This window comes from Aethalodelphis obliquidens, unplaced genomic scaffold, assembly GCF_003676395.1.
Source record: "Aethalodelphis obliquidens isolate GAN/ISIS:26980383/991018 unplaced genomic scaffold, ASM367639v1 scaffold53, whole genome shotgun sequence".
NCBI lineage: Eukaryota > Metazoa > Chordata > Mammalia > Artiodactyla > Delphinidae > Aethalodelphis > Aethalodelphis obliquidens.
The window spans coordinates 11,710,669-11,724,786 of NW_020837997.1; the positions used below are offsets into that span (position 1 = coordinate 11,710,669).

General features: G+C 61.1%; 2 protein-coding genes across 4 annotated transcripts; both read left to right on the forward strand.

The window, feature by feature from the left end:
* Positions 1 to 266: 266 nt before the first annotated feature.
* MATK (megakaryocyte-associated tyrosine kinase) lies at positions 267 to 7,409 on the forward strand. Of its 3 annotated transcripts, XM_027085515.1 has the most exons (14): positions 410 to 515; positions 987 to 1,074; positions 1,736 to 1,795; positions 2,156 to 2,269; positions 2,356 to 2,471; positions 2,558 to 2,777; positions 3,257 to 3,350; positions 4,678 to 4,743; positions 5,653 to 5,752; positions 5,828 to 5,912; positions 5,998 to 6,071; positions 6,186 to 6,381; positions 6,761 to 6,847; positions 6,943 to 7,409. In XM_027085515.1, the coding sequence occupies exons 2-14, from the start codon at positions 1,069 to 1,071 to the stop codon at positions 7,180 to 7,182; spliced, it is 1,458 nt and encodes a 485-aa protein (XP_026941316.1). In that variant the 5' UTR covers positions 410 to 515; positions 987 to 1,068; the 3' UTR covers positions 7,183 to 7,409. The 3 variants fall into 3 exon arrangements, with proteins under 3 accessions (XP_026941317.1, XP_026941316.1, XP_026941315.1); XM_027085516.1 differs by lacking the exon at positions 987 to 1,074 and having other exon boundaries at positions 267 to 515; XM_027085514.1 differs by lacking the exon at positions 410 to 515 and having other exon boundaries at positions 950 to 1,795.
* A 2,178-nt stretch (positions 7,410 to 9,587) lies between these two features.
* On the forward strand, positions 9,588 to 13,300 carry RAX2 (retina and anterior neural fold homeobox 2). Its single transcript, XM_027086050.1, has 3 exons — positions 9,588 to 10,227; positions 10,990 to 11,221; positions 11,828 to 13,300. Exons 2-3 carry the CDS (start codon positions 11,009 to 11,011, stop codon positions 12,164 to 12,166), a joined length of 552 nt encoding a protein of 183 aa, XP_026941851.1. The 5' UTR covers positions 9,588 to 10,227; positions 10,990 to 11,008; the 3' UTR covers positions 12,167 to 13,300.
* The last annotated feature ends 818 nt before the right edge of the window (positions 13,301 to 14,118 follow it).

Sequence of the window (14,118 nt, forward strand, 5' to 3'; positions counted from 1 at the left end):
GGGCGTTGGAATCCCAGTCAGAAGGGTCCACCGTGTTGTCTGCGCTCTGTGGCTTGCTTACCTCCCCGGACGGGAAGCTCACTCTCCTTCCCCTCCCTGTGCTCGCTTGGCACTAGCTCCACGCTCCAAGGTGTGGGTTCCCGGAATGGGCAGGGGTGCGCGCCTCGCAGCGCCGGGCCGGGGAGCGGCGTGGAGCCCGAGAACGCCGCTGGCCCCCGCCCGGGCCTCGCGGGAGGCGCCTGGGGCCTCGGAGGCGGGGCGGGGAGGGGCCGCCGCCGGCGGCGGCGCGCTAAGCAGACCGCAGTACGGCCGGCGCTAGGACCCGCGGGGGCCTCCCAGGCCGCCGCGCCTCCCGCTCCCCACCTCCTCAATCCCAGCCTTCCCCCCCAAAATGAGGAAGCGGAGCAACTTGCTCCAAGTTGTGCAGCCGGGGCCGCCTCGGGGTGCGCAGCCGGCGCGCGGGGGCCCTCCTGGGGGCGGGCGCGGGGTGCGGCCCAGGGGCGACCCCTGAACAGGTGAGCGCGCCGGTGGGGATGGTGGGGAGAGACGGTGGGACAGTGGGGGGACCCCAAGGGCTCGCGGGTGGAGGTATGCCGGGCGAGCGCGGGAGGGGCCGGTGTGCGAGCGCGAGCGTGCGCGTCCGGGGCGCGCGTCCGGTACGCGGCTGGGGCGGGGGTGGTTAGATGCGACCAGGAGCGGGGTGGGGTGGGGTGGTATTTTTGTGGGTGCGGGTGTGCGCGTCTGCAAGCCCCTGGGTGTGTGTATCCGCGGGTCCACGTGGAGGGATGTGCGCGTGTCTCCGAGCTGCGTGTGCGCGGCCCTGCGTGTAGCTCTGCGTGCCCGAGTGGCCCAGCGTCTGGCGCCCAGGTGTTCAAGTGTGGGTTTGTGTGTGATGGGGGGGGTGGGGCCGGTACACACGTTTCCGAATGTCCGAGAGTCTGTGCGTGTGTTCACACGTGTAGACGTGTGTGCACAACTGTCTCTAGGAGAACCTGCTTTTGCTTGCATACCCGCGTGCCTGTGGGTACCTGTGTCCACCTGTGTGTTTCTGTGTGTACATGGATCAGTATGCGTGTGAGTACACGTAGGGCTGGGGATTTCTGGGGGCACATATTCGAGGAGCAGAGACTCACCCCTCCCAACCTGTCCCACTGCCCAGCCACCTGGTGGGGTCCATGGGGGAAGCAGGGGGCAGAAATGCCCCAGCCCCAGCAGCAGCGAGGGACTTTGTGTGTCCGTCCTGGGTTGGCGTGGGGTGGGAGAGGGGAGAGGCTCAGCTGGCGGCCACAGGAGCCCAGCAGGGCTGCACTGCTCCGGCCCCCACCCCCTTCAGGGTCAGAGATTCTTAGGAATGACCTTGAATCATCCTGTTTCCTTGTCCTGTCCCTGCCTACTTACCAGAAAAGAGGAAGAACCAGGCTCCATTAGGTGGCTGCAAGCTCCCCACGCACTGTGTGGGCTGCTGGGGCCTGAGTCAGCCCCTGGCCACTTGCTCTGTGCCTGCCTTGTGCCTCAGTTTCCCTTTGGGGATGATGGCGGGGTCAGGCTCCATGCTAAGGAACTCTTCCAGGGAAAGACCACCTCCCCAGAGGGGCTTGGGGAGCCCCTACAAGCCTGGGGAGGCCGGCTGGCTGTCACCTCCACCTGGCCTGAGCTGGAAGTGGTAGTCATGGCCCCTGGGGCCCCAGCCTCGCTTGAATCTGGGCTCTCCAGCTGGTCTCTGCCCCCTCCCCAGGGGAGCCCTCGCTTCCTCCACGCCTGGCACCCCTCACCCATCTCAGCCAGGATGCCAACGGTGAGTACCCCCAACTTGGGTGCCTGTGCCCCGGCCCTTCCTCTGCTCAGTCCACAGGAGCTCCACTCCATGGGGAGCAGGTTTACTGTCTGACCCGTGGCCCCTTGGCGGTGTGTGCCAGTCTTCCTCTATCACTTGCTCTTGCTCTTCTTTCACCCTTTCCTCCTGCCCTGGGCCCCCGCTCTGTGACTCTGATATGTCCACTGCTCGCTCCCTCGCCCTCTCTCCTCTCCTCTCTCCCTGTGTGCTGTTTGTGGTCTCTGCCTCAATCCAGTCTTTCTCTCTCCTCTGGGCCTCTCTCTCCCCTCACCCCGCATCTCTCTCATGACCCCTTTCCCCCTCTCGGCACCCCCCCGCTAGAGGCGCTGGGCCCCAGGCACCCAATGCATCACCAAGTGTGAGCACACGCGCCCCAAGCCCGGGGAGCTGGCCTTCCGCAAGGGTGACGTGGTCACCATCCTGGAGGCCTGCGAGGTGAGTGGGGAGGGGGCGTATGCCTGGGGAGAGGGGACTCCGCCAGGAAACCATCCCACCGACCCCACCTGGCTCCCTTCCCGCAGAACAAGAGCTGGTACCGCGCCAAGCACCACGCCAGCGGGCAGGAGGGCCTGCTGGCGGCGGGCGCACTGAGGGAGCGCGAGGCCCTCTCTGCGGACCCCAAGCTCAGCCTCATGCCGTGAGTCGTGGGGAAGAGACCGGGACCAGGGCGGGGTCAGCGGGGCCCGGCCAGCCATGCCCAGCGCGCCTTCCCGCCGGCCGCAGGTGGTTCCACGGGAAGATCTCCGGCCAGGAGGCTGTGCAGCAGCTGCAGCCGCCCGAGGACGGGCTGTTCCTGGTGCGAGAGTCCGCGCGGCACCCGGGCGACTACGTGCTGTGTGTGAGCTTCGGCCGTGACGTCATCCACTACCGTGTGCTGCACCGCGATGGCCACCTCACCATCGACGAGGCGGTCTGCTTCTGCAACCTCATGGATATGGTGGAGGTGCGGCTGGCCACAAGCCCGGGACCCCAGAGCCCATGCCCCCCCATTGCGGAGATGGAGGGATGCCAGGCTCCGCCCTATCCCGACGGCTGGCTGGACATGGGACCCAAGAGGTGTCTGCTCCCCAATGGGGGGAAGGAGGGGCTGGTCTCCATGGGCCACCAAACCCTACAGTTGGTCTGAGTCCTCGAGGTCCCACCTCCAGAGACTGGGGTGACTCCTCTGGGGACACCTAGGAACCTCCAATTTGACACCAATGCCAAGACACTCCCCATCCTCCTGTTTCCTGCTAGTCTGCATCCTTTCCTGTTCCCATGGAAACCAGCCTAAAGAGTCCTGTGGGAACGAACCCCCTCTCCTCTTCCCCAGCTCCCACCCACCCCATCCAGAGGTTCCCCCCTAGGAAGGGGATGGGATGCAGGGGTTCCCTCACCCACGGGGTGGGCTCATGGCTGCCTCTGCCCTGCCCCACCCTGCAGCATTACAGCAAGGACAAGGGGGCCATCTGCACGAAGCTGGTGAAACCCAAGAGAAAGCAGGGCACCAAGTCAGCAGAGGAGGAGCTGGCCAAGGGTAGGGGGCCCCGCCCTTCTGCTCAGTGTTAGCCTGGATTGGAGAGGCAGGGCCCTGGGGCCTGGGCACAGGGCCAAGGCCACATCACCTGAGCAGGTCGCTGTGCCTGCCTCTGCAGGCAGAAGACCCGGGCTGCCCTTGGGCCGGGCGGGGCACAATATTGATCTGGTTCTCACACCTGCTGCTTCCCCCCACCCCGACCCCTGCCTCTGTTCCCATCATCCCTGAGCCAGAAACCCTGGGCAGATCCTCGACGTCCCCCACCCTCCCACACCCCCTCCATGGCCAAGTTCTAACACCTGTTAAACCTGGCCCCTCCCCAGGACTTCCAGTGGTTAGGACTCCGCGCTTCCACTGCAGGGCGTGGCAAGGGTTCACTCCCTGGTCGGGGAACTAAGATCCCACAGCCACCTGGCGCCGCCAAAAAAAAAAAAAAAAAAAAAAATCCGGCCCCTCCCTGCCTGGCTGCCCCTGCCCTAGCCCAGCCTCAGACAGTCCAGTCGGACCACCTCTCCCCTGAGGGAGTGTCCTCCTTCTTCCCAAACCCTCCCCTGTGGCCGAGCTATCTTTCCTGCTTCATCTACAAAGCCCTTCCTCTATTCCACAAGCCCCTGGGGTTGTGTGACTCCTTGTTTCCTCTCATGCATCTGTACTGTTGTGTCTTCTATTCCCCTCACGTGAAATGCTTTTCCAGCCCTTGAGGAGTGAAATCCTCCATGCTCAGAGCCAATGTGCCCTACCGTGGCCACCCCTTTTGAACCTGGTGATCGTGGCTGTCTCCTTGGAAGTGTCTCGGGGATGGCATCTGGGTGGAGGCTGGTGTCACCGTGCCTGATTGTACTCAGGGGCTCGTGATTTGGAGAGGGGCTTTGGGGAGGTGGAGGAGGAGACCTACAGAACCTGCTGGGGGCGGGGGGGAAGAACACAGGGGTGCTTGAGAGAAAGATCAGGGAAGCTGGAACACAGATGATGACTTAGAGCGCTGGAAGATTCTGGAAGGTTCCAGAACCTTTACCAGAAGGTTCCGGAAGCTTTACCAATCTCTGTTGTATTTTTTGGCCCGTGTGTGTGTCCCTGGGTGGTCAGGGATAAAGGATCGTAAAAGGAAGAGCCTACAGGGTCCTTGGAAGGACAGTCTCCAGATGGAACAGAGAAGGGCTCTGTTGCTTTTGGCCGCCTGATAACTGGTACCAGGAGTGCGGAGCCTCAGACACGCCCTTGGGCCACTGTGGGGACGCATGCCACACGGCCTGGTCTCCCGCCAGGTGGAGCTGCCGTGGGAGGGGCTGGCACCTGGCAGCCCTCTGACCGGGTCTCCCCCCGACAGCCGGCTGGTTACTGAACCTGCAGCATTTGACGTTGGGAGCGCAGATCGGAGAAGGAGAGTTTGGAGGTGAGCGGGGGGCCTGGCAGGGGCTGAAGGAGGGTGGGTGGGGTCCCAGAGATGAATTCACATCCACATTTGATACCTACTTGCTGTGCGGCTGAGAACCCAAGGGCTCCTCTCTGTGAAAGGAGGTTCACGACAGCCGGTGCCAGGAGAAAGGTAGTTCAGGCAGGCGCCTAGCGGGTGTGAGCCCTTCACAACCCCGGGCTCTGGCGCACACTGGTCCCTCTGGTCCCTCTTTTGTTTTGTTGTTGTTGTTTTTCCCGGCTGCACTGCATGGCATGCAGGATCTTAGTCTCCGACCGGGATGGAACCCCCGCCGCCTGCAGTGGAACACTTATTCTTAACCACCAGATTGCCGGGGAAGTCCCTGTTCCCTCTCTTTTGATGCCGTTGCCTGAAGTTATTATCCTGGAAGACCCCAGGGCCTAGATCAGGGCTCACAGACCTTCTCTGGAAAGGGCTGGGGTGTGTGTATTTTCCATCTGTCACATCTGCTCAGCTCTGTCCTTGTAGCAGGAAAGCAGCCACAGGCCGCAGGGAGATGAACAGGCATGGCCGTGTGCCAATAAAACTTTATTTATGGACACTGAAATTGAATTCCGTGCAATTTTCATGTCATAAAATATTCTTCTCTTCATCTTTTTTCAACCATTTAAAAATGTAAAATCCCATTCTGAGCTTGCGAGCCTTGCAGAAACCCACGTTGGGACTGGATTGGGCCCGAGGGCTGGAGTTTGCAGACTGGTTTAGGTGATTCTCTTTGCTCAGGGGTCCGGAGCTTGTAGGGGAGCGGTTTCCAGGCCTGGGGACCCACCGCTGCATTGGCATCCTTGGGGGTCAGTGTGAGTGGGTATGTCCCCGTGTCTGTCCAGTCTCTGTGGGGTCCTGATCTCCTCCCCCACCGGCCCCCAGCCGTCCTGCAGGGTGAGTACCTGGGACAGAAGGTGGCCGTGAAGAACATCAAGTGCGACGTGACAGCCCAGGCCTTCCTGGACGAGACGGCGGTCATGACGTGAGTCCTGGTGAGGGGAGGGCATGCTGGGGTGGGGGTCCAAGCCACCTTCACCGCACACCCGCCTGCCCCCAGGAAGATGCAGCATAAGAACCTGGTGCGTCTGCTGGGTGTGATCCTGCACCAGGGCCTCTACATCGTCATGGAGCACGTGAGCAAGGTGGGGGCAGGGCCCGAGGGTCGGGCGGGGTGCGGCGGCCGAACAGCCTCCAGCAGCCCTCACCCCACCCGTGTCTCCCACACAGGGTAACCTGGTGAATTTTCTACGAACGCGGGGCCGGGCCCTTGTGAACACCCCCCAGCTCCTGCAGTTTTCCCTGTGAGTGGGGCTCCCGGGGGCAGGGAGACCAAGGCACGGAGCAGGGAGGAGCCTGGCCTTGGGAGTCTGTGGTCCAGGCACCCGAGCCCCGTGCCCGCCACCCCTCCACTCCAGGCACGTGGCCGAGGGCATGGAATACCTGGAGAGCAAGAAGCTGGTGCACCGAGACCTGGCCGCCCGGAACATCCTCGTGTCCGAGGACCTGGTGGCCAAGGTCAGCGACTTTGGCCTGGCCAAAGCCGAGCGGAAGGGGCTGGACTCCAGCCGGCTTCCAGTCAAGTGGACGGCACCCGAGGCTCTCAAACACGGGGTGAGCCCCCCTTACCCCCCAGGGCCCTTGGAACCCTAGCTCCACTGTGCGACCCTGGGCCTGTCTCTTGCCTCTCTGAACCTCCAAGGGACTGGCTCCGCCTCCCTGGTAAGCCCTTGGCCCATAATTGTTCCTTTTAGCCCCAGTCTGGGCCTTGGTCTCCTCATTTCTGAAACAGTCTTGGGCTCAGCAAGTGAGAGCAAGAATAACCTCGTTCTTGCACTGAGTCTGGGTTGGGGGGTGGGGCGGATTCAGAGGCAGGAGCCTATTGGGAGGAGACCTAGGACTAAAGGTCAACCCAGGGGGACTTCCTGGAGGAAGCAGGGGCTGGGGCAGAAGCCCTGAGGGGTCCCTCTCCCCCTGATCTCCGGCCCCACAGAAGTTCTCCAGCAAGTCGGACGTCTGGAGTTTCGGGGTGCTGCTGTGGGAGGTCTTCTCATACGGCCGGGCTCCATACCCCAAGATGGTGAGCAGGGGCGGGGGGGCGGCACTGGGTCCCCCGCAGGTCTAGGGGTCGTGATCCTGACCCCCAGCCCGCACCGGCATGCCCTCTGCCCATAGTCGCTGAAGGAGGTGTCAGAGGCCGTGGAGAAGGGGTACCGCATGGAGCCCCCCGAGGGCTGCCCGGGTCCCATCCACGCCCTCATGGGCAGCTGCTGGGAGGCTGAGCCCGCTCGCCGGCCGCCCTTCCGCAAACTGGCTGAGAAGCTGGCCCGGGAGCTGCGCAGCGTGGGCGCCTCGGCCCCCAACGGGGGGCAGGATGCAGACGGTCCCACCTTGCCCCGCAGCCAGGAGCCCTGACCCTGCCTGCGGGGCCTCGGGCCCCAGAGAACTGAGACAGTGGGGGGCACAGGGTGGGGACTCGGGCCAGGCCTGAGGAGCGGCAGGGCCAGCAAGCTGCCCGCCCGGCTCACATCACAGGGGCAGGCTGCGTCGGGGTTGGGGGGGGTGCTCTGGGCAGCCCGTGGGCACCACGGCCCCAGGGAAGTGAAGGATTAGCGCCTGGATAAAGACTGGTTCCAAGGACTGGGTGTCTGAGTCTCTCTCTGCTACCACTCTGGGGACCCCATCACTTACTGGGGGTGATCTGCCTGCCCAGTTGTCTGCCCACTGAAGGGTTCACCAGGCTAGGACCTTGCAGCCCAGAGGGGCATATATTTCCCCTGGGATGGGGCCAGGAGACCCCCAGGCCAGGGATCACAGCCACCCGTAGAGCCACTTGCCATCACCCACGGGTCCGCCACCTCCTTTGGTGGCAAAGACCCCACCGTAGCCCTCAGGGTCCCAGGTGCAAAGGACAGTGGGAGAGTGCCAGCGGCTGCGGACATCGAGTCCCCTGTCCTGGCATCCTCTTTTCCTCAGCCTTGCCCCTCGTCCCCTCCTGGGATGCTCCAGTGTGGCTACATCCTCCACCTGTCACGACCTAACAGCCTCACCCGGTGACTCCAGGGAACACTCGCTGAAAAAAAGCCAGCCACACGGCCTGTCCCAAGACCCTGCCCCTCCCGTCCACTCTCGGGCGGGGGCTGGGGCTCCGGGCTTGCACCCCCAGTTTCAAATCCTGACTCGACCCGTAGCTGTGTGGCCCGGGCTTGCCGTGAGCCACTGCGTCAAACTGAGGGCATGTCTGGGATGGGGGGTGTTAGTGCTAAACTCGGGGTGTCCTGGGCAAACTAGAGGGGTGGCCCTCCTCCATGGGCCCCCAAAGCCTCCTCTATGATCAGGCGTCTCTTCCGGGGGAGACATGAGGACCCTGAGGGCTCACACCAGTGAAGGACTGAGAGCACACAGCTAGTGCTCAGCTATTACCTGTGACTGTCAGCCACCCTCTCTCTGATGACGCTCCCAGACAGCCAGTCTCTAGGTTGCCTGGAGAGGGGGTTTCTGGCCAGCTCGGTGTGGGCCCCTCCCCAGGACCCCCTGAGCTGGTGAGGGGACACCAGGCCACAGCACGGCCTCCCACCTTGACTGCCCCACCCCTGCCTGAGCGGAGCCTGAGAAATGTCTCAAGGTCACGCTGACCTCCTGCAGTTCCCCCCTGAGCCCCGCCTACCCTCTGGCCTCAGTTTCCCCACCAGCACCTGAAGGGGTTTAGCGATTCTTCCTGGGGGAGAAATGAAGGGTGGGAGGCTGGAGGGGCTGAGAGTGGCCTGGCCCCCGCCTAATCCAGATGGAAGGTGGCCCCGCACTGCCCTGGCCTGCCCCTAATCCGGTGCTCTAAGCTGACACAGCGTCTGGACCTTCAGCTGCATCCTGCTACATCGCCAAAGCCCCCTGGGCCTAACACCCAAATCCCTCCTGCGCCTCTTAACCCACCCGGAGCCAATTAGCTAAATGGGCCTGTGAACAGAGCAGCTCTTCAGCGTTTCCAAGTGATGAAGCGTTAGGGGAATTACCTGCCCCCACCCCACAGGGCCCCAGCCCACCGTACAGGCGGGGCAGCTGAGGCCTGGAGGGGCCCCAGGAGCCTCTGGAAGCACTCGCCGGCCCTCCGGCCTGGGCTCAGGGCTTCTGGGGCCTCCCTGCCTGGCCAACCCCTTGGGTATCAAGCCCCCTGCCCACCGGGCCATCCCTCCTCGTCCAAGGCTGCTCGCCCCTGGCCCCGACTTCTCCAGGGCCTGCAACCCTTTGCTGCATGTGAGTGTGTCTGAGCGTGTGCACTCATGCCGTGTGTGAGTGCCTGTCTCCATCTCTTTCTCTTTCTCCATGTGTGCCTTTCCCCTACAAAACCAACATTCCCTACATTCCCTTATCTATACAAAGCCAGCAGAGATGAGATAAGGACTTATCTCTGCTTCCTCTGCACTCACTCCCTAGTCCATCCACGGGCCTGGGTCTCCCGCCTCGCTCCGCCGCTGGGACAAACTCCCTCTGTCCTCCTCCTGGGTCTCATCCTGCCCCCTCTCAACCCCAGTGCCCCTCCTCACTGTTTTCAGGGCACCCCCCCCCGCCCGAGCCCCCAGGCTCCTTGGACTGGGGAGGGGGTTGGCAAACCAGTCTCAGGGGCTTCCCAAGATCCTGCTCCAGCTCTCAGGCCACTGCCTGAGGGACAGTCCCATCATCCACCTGTCCCAAAAACAGGGTCCGGGTATACCGGTCCTCTTCCCTCCTCCTCAGACTTTCTCCCCCCAGATTTCTCTCCTGCCTCTCCCCCAACCTTGCTCTGACCAGGCCTCTAGCATCCTCCTGGCCTCCCATCTTGCACACAATAGCTACTCATCCAAAATGCCATCTGTGCCCCTCCCATGCTCCACAACCTCCCATGGCTCCCCAGTACCCACCCCTTCACACCCAGTCTTGTCCAGAATTTACAGCCTTGTACTCCATCTCCCACTCTGATCACCTTCATTGAAAGAGCAACCTTCCCTCCCCTGCTTGAGTTTTCTCACCAGGCTTCTGACCACCTGACATGCTACATTTTACTTAGATAGTTACAGATTATCTGTCTGTCTGTCTCCTCCACTAGGATGCCAGTTCCAAGATATGTGTCTGTTTTGTTCACTGCTGTGAACAGTACCTGGTATACAGTAAGCTCAATAAGTGTTTACTGAGTGACTGAAAAGTGAACTTCTATTCATACCTCAAAACCCAGCTAAAATGCCCCATACTCCTTTGCCCTGCACAGTGCCCAGGGGGCCAACTGGAATTGCCTTCACCTCTGGGGGCCTCAGCTTCCCCAACCCCCATTGACATCTGTGAATCTGAGAGGTTCTTTTTCTCACACCAGATGATAAAAAAAAAAAAGCCGTAACAGTGGACATTCATTAAGCACTCGCTGTATGCCAGTCACTGTGCGACGCTCTTTCCTTTCATCAGCTCATTAAGTCCCTGTGAGAGCCCCATGGGGTAAGTCCTGTTGTCGCCGTCTTACAGCTAGGGAAACTGAGGCCCAGAGTGGGGGAGGCTCTTGTTTATATCCTACAGCGAGGGGTGGCAGACCCAGGCTAATGGTGTCCCTCCAACCCCTGGAACCCAGCCCTCCCTCTGTGGCTCAGAGCAACCAGCACCTGGGCGGGAGGGGCCCCCTCAATTAATCACCTTGCTAATCCTCCTTCCACCCGACCCCAACCCCCTCGAGTCTGGCTGGGCCAGGCCAGCAGCAGACAGAGCTGGGCCGGCAGGGGCTGTCAGAGGGCCTGCTGGGAGCTGTGAGCACTGGGCAGGTGGGCACAGGTGGGCCTGGGTGGGAGTTGGGGGCACAGAGAGCCCCCTAGGGCAGAAGACTGGGGGGTAAGGAAGTGTTCCTTAAGGCAGTGTCCCAGCTTCTGCCTTCCTGGGGGTCCTAGACACAGAGACAGAGATAAAGGGAGACGGAGGCAGTCAGGGAGAGCTCCAGAGGGAAAGAGAAATAGAGGCGGCGGGGGTGGGGGGGGCGGACAGAGACACAGAGAAAAATGATCAGAGAGAAAGAAGTGGAGACAGAGTCAGGTGATCCGACATGGACAGAGAGGCTGGGGAGGCAGAAGGAATGCAGGACCCAGTGGAGGGAGAAGCCCCTCCATATCTTACCCCAGACCCAGCAGGGGCCGGGGGCTCCCCCGCCCTCCCCAACCTCAGTCCCTCCCATGTCTCACCTGCCGTCTGTCCTGCCGCCGCCCCGCCCGCCAGGTGAGGGCGAGGAGCAGCCATGTTCCTGAGCCCGGGCGAGGGGCCCGCTGAGGGTGGGCGGCCGGGGCCTGGCGAGGAGGCCCCCAAGAAGAAGCACCGGAGGAACCGCACGACCTTCACCACGTACCAGCTGCACCAGCTGGAGCGGGCGTTCGAGACCTCCCACTACCCGGACGTTTACAGCCGCGAGGAGCTGGCCGCCAAGGTGCACCTGCCCGAGGTGCGAGTGCAGGTGAGGGGACCCCCTAACAACGCGAGGAGGGAGGCGGTGCCAGGTATGAACCCTCCCAGTGTATGGGAAGGCTTCCCGGAGGGGGGGACGTGGGACTGGGGCCTCGATGTTTGAATTTGCCGTCTAGGAAGGAGAAAGGGCATTTTTCTAGCCCTCCAGAGCAATGTGTGCGAAGGTGTGGAGGGGTGGAATAGGAGGCATTTCCACAGAGCTGCGTGTGGAGGCAGGCAGAGGTGGAGGCAGAGAAGGAGCTTGGGAAGGGCCTCAAATGCCGAACTTAGCGGCTGGAACTTCATGCCAAGGGCCAAGAGAGACCAGGAGGGAGGCCAGGAAGCCTGAGGGGCCCTGGGCAAAGGGAAAGGCAAGGAGAGCCTGGATTCAGAAGACTTTGGGGCTGATTTGATGGGGGCCAAGAGGCAGAGATCCTGCTCTCAAAACAGCCACCTCCTTGGGGTAGGTAACACCATATGTTGGCACTGCAGCAGGTGGGGGTCAGGTTAGACAGCAGGCAGAACCCGGAGAGGCTGGGAGGCCCAGAGCAGGAAAGAGTGGCCTCGCCTCACCCCACCAGTCCTGACCCAGGAGCACCTCTCTTGTTGCTTCCAGGTGTGGTTCCAGAACCGCCGGGCTAAGTGGCGCCGCCAGGAGCGTCTGGAGTCAGGCTCCGGGGCCGTGGCAGCCCCAAGGCTCCCCGAGGCCCCAGTACTGCCCTTTGCCCGCCCTCCCGCCATGCCACTGCCCCTGGAGCCCTGGCTGGGCCCTGGGCCCCCAGCCGTGCCGGGACTCCCGTGCCTCCTGGGCCCGGGTCCGGGGCTGCAGGGGTCCTTCGGGCCCCACACCTTTGGTCCAGGCTTCACGGACGGTTTCACCCTGGAGGAGGCGTCCTTGCGGCTGCTGGCCAAGGAGCACGTGCAGGCTCTGGACAGGGCCTGGCCATCGGCCTGAACCTGGTGCCTGCCCAGCCCTCCCTCCTCAGCCTGTCTGTGGCCACCCATGCCGGGTCCCCCACCCCACCACCACCTCCTTACCCTGCCTTGCAGGGTAACTGGCACCCGGTTTCAAGAAGGAGGTGGCCAGAGGATCCCCGGCCAGGGGGATGGGTCCCTGGCCTGGTCTCAAGGGAGTGTGGGGCCTCAGTCTCCCCATCTGTCAAGTGGGCGTGGGTGGGCTGGATTCTGAGGTTCTTAGACTGCAATCAGGAGCCACTGGGGTGTGAATTCTGAGTTGATGAGTCTAAGTCCCTCCGCCTGCCGCCCTCTCTCTAAGAAGTAACAAGTAACAGCAGTAGCAGCTCATGTTCAACCCACCCCCTTTCACTGTGTGCTCCCCATGTGCCCATTGCTTTACCCCACGAGGTGGGCATGGCCACCAGCCTCATCTTTCAGGGGAGGAAACTGAGGCCCAGAGAGGGGAAGCCAGTTTCTTGAGGCCACACAGCCAGTAGGGGGCGGAGCTCTTTTTAAACTCATTGCCTGACTCCATCACCCCAGGCCACATGCCGGACCCAGGCTGGGCGCTAACAGGGGACTCTCTGCTGAGGCTGGGTGAATACTGTCTGTCCCTGCTCCTCCCAGTTGCCACGGTGTGGCTTATGTCCCCACTGGCCACAGCCCCCGTCGTGTCTCCCAGCCCACTGTGTGGGTGGGGGGGGTCGGGGCCCTGGTAACAAGGCCAGCATTTGTTCTGTCCAACCCATGTCTCCCACGTGGCGGTCCTCACCTCCCTTCAGCCAGGGGATACAGGGCAGGACCCGCCCAAGACTGTCCGGGTCTGGACTGGGTTGAGAACCGGGCTCCTGACCCTCACAGGCCTCTGTTGAAGAGTCTCAGAACAACCACCACGTCTGGAAGGGGTTCCGTGTGTGTATATATATATAGTAACAGCTTTACTGAGGTAAGATTTCCGTAAAGTTAATTACACGTGCTTAAAGCATACCACTTGGTAAGCCTTGACGTCTGTGTACACTCCTGGAAGCCTCGCCACGGTCACATGATGTGCGCACCCCTTCAGCTGCTGCGTGCCTCCCCAGTCCTCTCCACCCCGCCCATCCCTCCCCACACGACCATTCGTCTGCTTCTGTCACTGGACATTCACTTGAGTTTCCTAAGGTTTTATAGAAAGGAAACCACACAGGATGTCTTCTTTACTAGGTTTTGTCTGGTTTCTTATGCCGAGGACAATTATTTTGAGAGACGTCCAGGCGGACCCCCTTTTCTTGGTGAGCCCTATTCCGTAGTAGGGGATACACGTCTGTTTATTCACTCCTCTGGTTTGCTCTGGGGTGGGTTCCAGCTTGGGACGATTATGAATTAAACTGCTGTGGACATTTGTGTACATGACCTACACCTTCATCTTTCTTGGGGAAATCCCTGTGTATGGATTTTAGCCGTTCTCAGGTGTGACACGGCATCCCGCTGTGGGTTTACTTTGCTTTTCCCTCTTGACACGTGGTGCTGAGCACATTTCCATGTGCTCGTTTGCCATCTGTGCATCTTTGGTGAAATGTCTGAATCTCTTATCCATTTCTATATACTAACAGTAAGCACTTGGAAAAGGAAATATTTACATGTTTAAGATACCATTTAAAATAGTATCAAAACCATCAAACACCTTGGAATAAGTTGGACAAAAGACGTACAGCTGCTTGACGCTGAAACTCAAAATATGGTTGAGGGAAACAAAAGAAAAAGTGAGTGAATGAAGGGATATGATATACCCATGGAGTTGGAAGGGTCACAAGATGTCAGATCTTCCCCAAATGGATCTACAGAGTCAATGCAATCCCAATTAAAATCCCAACAGACGTTTTTTTTTTTTTTGGTAGAAACTGACTAAATGATTCTAAAATTTATATTAAAATACAAATAACCTAGAATAGCCAAGGCAATCTAGAAGAA